Genomic DNA, 6,107 nt, shown 5'->3' with positions numbered 1-6,107 from the left:
AGCGCCCGGAGCGCTGTCTACAGGCGCTCTGCGGCCAGCCCGGACCGTGCGATCACTTTGCTCTGACGCTGGATTAACTCGATTTTAATCGTTTTTTGTTTCCTCCACCCCCATCCACACACTCCATCTCCTCCTTCTTTTCCGCCCCCCCCCCCCCACTTCGTCTTCCCTACACACCTCTCTTCCCCCCATGTTTCAAGCCTAACCTTGCCTGTGGTCATGGGGTCTATAATTTCATTTTTGTCTAGGCTGGTGAGAGCTCTGTAAAGTGGATGTCAGGTGGATCTATGTTCTGGAAGGAACAAAGAGGCAGCGAAGGCAGCGCAGGGGAAGTTTGAGCGGCGAGGATGCAGGCTGTGTACTGGTACGTCGTCCTTCTGCTGCAGCCCACCCTCTACCTGGTGAGTGCTCCCGACCCCTCACACGGGCCGGGGATGGGGGAGCTCGGCGGGGAGGAGGGCACCAGCCTGGCGCAGAACGAACGAACTCATGGCAACTATCGGCGCCCCGCGACCTGCCTTGCCCCATCCTCCCGGGGTCGGGCCGAGGCCGGGGCGGCCAAGTGCGGGGCCCAGCCGGCAGGTCTCGGCGGGGCGTGTCGGGGAAGCAGACCGGTAACTTCTCCGAGGGGAAGGGGTGCGCCGCCGGGCGAGAGTAGGGTCGGGGACTCTCGGGACGCGTCCCCTGATGCCTACGGCGGCACTGGAGCGCTGCCGCGAGACTGCCCTCCCAGTTGCGGGCTGAAAGCAACTTCTTGCCCGCGGCTCCCTCCGGGGGATGAGAGTCCCTCCGGAAGGGACATCCCCCCACTCCTCTTCTCCCTCAGTCTGCCAGTACGGGCGGCGCGGTACAGGCGTGGGGGCACACGGCACAGTATTTTGCCACGTGAAGTGTCATTGACTTTCGTAGCAATTCTTCTTTAAGATTACCGAGGGAACGCGAGTAAACAGCAGCGTTATCTCCTTTAACACACACTTTATTCCCTCTACGATCGCAGGGAACAAAAACAAGGCAGGCTGCTCCTTTGCAGCCCGTACCCTGCCTCGCTTGCCGTGCGTTAAGCAGGCAAACGCTTGGCAGGAGCTCGTCCTCGCCGCGGCGGGGGAGGCAAAAGCTTCTTTTCCGGGAGGGCTGCGAGAGAAGCACCCGTGCGCCGCTACCGGAGGAGGCTCCGGCTCCGCGGCCAGCGGGCGCTGCCTCTGAGCTGCCGCTCCCTGCACTGGCGCGGGCGCGCCGCCTGGGGGCGCTGCGGGGCAGTGCGGCGCGCGGGGCACCGCCAGTCCCGCGCGGGCCCGGGCCCGGGCCGGTGCGGAGGGTATCAAGCCGGGCCCCGCGCTCCTTCCGCGGCCGCGCAGCGCCAGCACTCGCGCCCGTCCCGACCCGCGCCGCGCCCGCCCGGGGACCCCTGCCCTTCGTCTGCCGCGGGCGTCTCTGCTCCCCATGAAGTTTATAGCCGCGTGGGGAGGGAGATGGGGGCGGGCAACGGGTATTGGGGGTGGGGGAAGCGGGGAGAAAAGTGCTTGGAAAATAATCTATCAAAAAGCCAGAGCGAGATCGATACGTCGTGTTAAATTTTAAATGTGTTTGCTGGCAGTTAAACTGCTCTCGACTCATTACAACAACAGTGCTGGATTTATTCTAATGCGCTGCAGTCTGAACAACAAGCGCATTAATTCTCCTTTAATTGTAAACTGGGAGCATTTGAAAACCATTCAGTGTGCAAATTATGCTGATTCAATTACCGTTTAGTTACAGACTTCATTACCTGAATGCCTTTTTTTTTTTTTTCCCGAAGGCTTGGCATTGCAGAGTAAAGGAGACAATTTCCCAGTTTCCTTCAAAACAATGAAAATATGATACAAAACACCCCCCTCCAGCCAAATATTGCAAATAAAAGAGGAACTAGTGGGAGGGGATGGACTCTTCTGCCAGGTTGTGTGTTCTGCTAAAACACCTGGGGGGTAACCAAAGGATATCCCTGTCTAACCTGGTTCTTCTTTATGAGTCGTTTATACCAATGTCTCCCTATTCTCTTATTTTGGGAGTGACTCTGAAAGTTTGCATTAGGTCCTCATGTGATAATAAACTGTCTATTAACATTGAAGGGTGAAGTTTTGATTAAAGCTTTAATGCAGTGCCACAAACCAGGAAGGTGCAGCACTTCGTTGTGTCTATGTGTGTGCGTTGCCCTCTGTGAGCTAGAGCAGTTGCACTTAGGAATTGAATTTTCAGTGCCTAACCTGTTAGGAAGGGTAAATGAAATGGCAGCACAACCAGCTTCCTAACAAAGTTTCCAAAAAAAATTCTTTTTAAGAGGGGTTAAAAATACAGGGGAGAATGAAGATAGCAGGTTTCCCCTGTACCTGAGCCAGGCAGGATTCAGTGACAATGAAGAGCCGCAGCCAGGCTGGGCTGCCTCCGAGTTACTCTTTTACTGACACTCTCTGGCTTGTAATTTCTCTTCACCCAGCAAACCACTGCTCTTCCCCCCTACCCCTCTGTCTCATCGTTAAACCTCTCTCTAATGAAGTCTTGGGGAAAAAAAAGTGTTTCTGCTTTTCTCTCCCTTCTTAATAGAGCTATATGCCATCCAGCCTTATTGCCTGAAATTTATAGAGGTCACGGCCGACCAGAACGAGTAAGAATTTTGCTGGGTTGGAAATGGTCTGCCGTATTATGTTTATTGATAGGAACATTAGTTAGCCTCTGTGCGACATGCATTTTCTCCCGGTTTTGAGCTGAGCAGTGTATTGAAAATGTTGTATTTGATTTGCAGTGGAAGTGCATTTCCTTTGGCCTAAACAGATAACTTAGTACTTATTTGGTAGAATTGGGAGTTTGCCTTTAAAGACTTACAGGTATTTTCTTTCTTTACATTTAGAGAGCTGCAGGAAGTGTTGAAACAGCTACACATGGTATTATTTACCACGATACTCCATCTCTGTTCTTTCAAAAACATCTTAGTCTTATTCTAATGGATAATGTTTTTTTAACTAACAGAGCTGTGCCGAGATCAAAATCGTCATTAAGGAAGCAAGCAAATATTAAGAAAAAACCACCCGGAGATCGTGGCCTCTTTTAGGTTTGCGATCTGTTTATAAGGACACCGCGGTTTTACACCGTTCCCTTAATGGAGTCCTCCTCGTTTAATTCCTGCCTAATTCCCGGTGAAATTCCAGTGTGACACCACAGGACAATAAAACGCCAGGCTTTTTGTTTCAATTTCTCTTTTTTTTAATCTCCCTCCTCTTGGATGGAAGCAACATACTGTAGAAGCGACAACAAAACGCACGGGCTGCTGGCAAAGACGGCAAGGATCCCAGCTAGCTACTTCTCACTGGGACAGGTCAAGCACGGCCCAAAAGGAGGGGGCAGATGGTTTCTGTGCCGGCTACCGAGGAGCCCCCGGTGCCGGTGCGGGCGCGGACCGGCCGCCGCTGCACGGCAGTTCCCCGCCCGCCGCCCGCGCACCCCTCCGCACCCTTCCGTAAAGCCGGGGTACCAGGCGGCAAAATGCCTTGCGGATTGTGGAATTTTACCCCCACATCATGGTTATAGGCTCTGTTTTCACATGCTCTAGAAGGAACTTCCCGCCTGGTACAAGCAAGGATTTGCTGGGACCACCCTGGTTCGAAGAGACTTCGCCTCACTGCTTAGGTACTCCTTACCCGGAGTAGCCGGTACGGAACTAAAACCAGTCGCAGTTTTGCCTTGCATGCTACTAGGATAAGGATCTTTTGCCCCATCCACCCCCCGCGCCCCCCCCCCCCCTTGTCATCTTTTCCCAGCAAAGTGTTTCCTTCACCGAGGGGTTTGTAAATTAGGATATATGCACCAGAGATGACTGCCAGAGCGTTTTACTCCATGCAGAATTTAGGCAGCACAGGAGCGAATGGAGTGGTGATTTTTCACCCCCTATGAGGGCTGTGAGCAGGTTGTTTCGCGACGGGAGCTTCTCTGCGCGGTGCCTTGTCAAGAGAACTAGAGCTGCGGGGCTCCGGGGCACCGCGTTTCACAGGGAGATGGCTTTGGCAGAGGGTCCTGGAAACAGCCCGCTAACCTCCTCCCCGGGCCGGGCTAGGATCTTAAGGTCTGTTCCACACCGTCACCGTAGTCTGGAGGCCTTCTGACAGCCGAGGGGAGCTTTCCTGCAAAAATGTTGTGAATAATAGAGGTTTAAAATTGTCCTCTGCGGTGGCACACTTGGTACGGTATTTGCTGAGGGGCTAGACAGGGAGTTGGTGGCTCTAGAATTTGTGTACTTTTAATTTCGCGCTATGTCGCACTGTTTGCGGTCAATTCACCCCAGTTAATGAAAGCTACGAAGAATGTGAAGAGGTGTCACACGCCAGCGAAGATAAGTTGATTCTTTTTTTCTTTTTTTTTTTTTAAAGGTAGTTGCTAATCGTGTCCTACTTTGTGGTGGGAGGGAAAAAAAAGCCCCACAACCCTCTTTAGGCAGCAAAGATAAAAGAAAAGAAAACAAACAAGCAAATAAACAAGCAATAATCACCACTCACAGTAGTTTGTCAGAGGCACTTGATACTGAAAGCATTCGGGTATTGCTTCTCTCCCCCATAAGCGTTTCTTACAATGTCCAATTTTACGTCGAAGGCGGGGAGGGGAGGGAGAGGGCTTGGCGGGTAGGGAGAGAAGTGGCTTTTTGTGTGAGGGAGCATACATAGCCTTGAGACAATCACACACTCTCCTTCTAAAGGAGTTTGAGAGATGCTTTCGCTGCGATGTAGGGGGATTAATTACCCTTTCGGAAGGTAAGGAATGGAAACAGCACCTGGTCTCTGTTCTCGTGGAGGCAAAACAAACTTACTTGCTCTCTATTTTTTTTTTTTTTTTTTACGTTAAGCGGAGGAAGGTACTTTCTTTTCCGGGCTCCCTTCCTTGCCAGCCACCAGGGACCTGTGCTAGGAGCTTGAGAAGGGGTTTCCTCGTACTTAAATGTTTTTTTTTTTTTTTTCCCTTGGTGCTTAGTACATACTATTTTCATTTCTTAAAACGCTCAAATTTCTTAAAAAATGTTCCAGTCTGTAAGGGATTTCACCTTTTAGAGAGGCACCAGAATGTAATCCAATATCCCCACCTTTCCCTGACCAGACAAATCTTCCAAGTCAGCACCTAGAGGTATCCATTTTAAGCTCTTTAATATTTCCTTGCATCTCTAAACCGCCATTTTAATTAACAAAAAGCCAATTTCCCAGTCGTCTTGGAAAGTGCAGTGAAGCAGGTTAAGAAACCAATTGCTCGGAATAGCCAGCACTTGGATAAAATGAGTGTGTGAGCCATCTTTCCTTCCCTTGGCTTGGCTTCTGTTCTCCTGATTGGGTTTGGGTGAAGTTATACTGTGATTTATCAGATAGTTTAACACCCAGCTAGCTCTTCTTGTAAGTCAGCATTAAACCACCTCCTGGGTGTTTTGTAAATACAGCTTTAGCTTTTTTTCATGCAGCAGATTGACATGTTGACGATTCTGCTTTAAGGAATGTGACAATAAAGTGAAAAACCAAAGGCTGGCAAGCACTTCATCAAGGATAAAAAGGTTCTGCTGTAAGGATGTCACTCAATTTATTGTGAAAGTCGAATGAATTACGTTTAATGAAAGTGCTCCCCAGATGAATATTACCAGCAATTTCCTGAGTTGGCTCTGTCAGATTGATATGAGGAAATGCCAACCCATATCAAAAAAGATCTCCAGTCTCAATTACTATGCAAGCTTTCGAAGAGCTGCTTTTTATTGATATGATATATATTGGCGGGTTCTCAATGCTGTGGAAACTGCTCTCTGTTCAACAGGACAGTATATTTCCTAGTTTATTGGTTAACCCTATGTTTTTCTGTCGGATTTTTAAACTTCTGCCAGTGCTCTTCTTTTAGAGGGCAATCTGCCTCTTATCGTTTTTCCCTTTCTGTGACCCAGAGAGAACAAAGTTGCATGTCTGGCAGAGAGCAAGGGCGATGTTCCTTGTAGAAAGTTTGTGCAGCCTGGATGGATAAAGCCGAAGGTCAAGAGGAATAACTCAGCTGAGACAATGGCGTTGGATCCCCTCATTTTCAGAGTATTTTTAAGTGACAATCCAGACCACGGTAATATT

The 6,107-nt window shown here is 49.8% G+C and overlaps 1 protein-coding gene across 1 annotated transcript in view; it reads left to right on the top strand.

The window, feature by feature from the left end:
- Positions 1-347: 347 nt before the first annotated feature.
- The window catches only part of NXPH1 (neurexophilin 1), a 150,342-nt gene continuing 144,582 nt past the window's right edge, over positions 348-6,107 (top strand). The window contains exon 1 of the mRNA XM_061997124.1: positions 348-401. Within this exon, the coding sequence (XP_061853108.1) occupies positions 348-401 (54 nt within the window). The remainder of the gene's footprint in view (positions 402-6,107) is intronic.

The sequence above is a fragment of the Colius striatus genome, chromosome 5, assembly GCF_028858725.1.
Source record: "Colius striatus isolate bColStr4 chromosome 5, bColStr4.1.hap1, whole genome shotgun sequence".
NCBI classification, from domain to species: Eukaryota; Metazoa; Chordata; class Aves; order Coliiformes; family Coliidae; genus Colius; species Colius striatus.
Note: the sequence above shows the minus strand (reverse complement) of the source record. Positions and strands in the feature narration are given on the sequence as shown.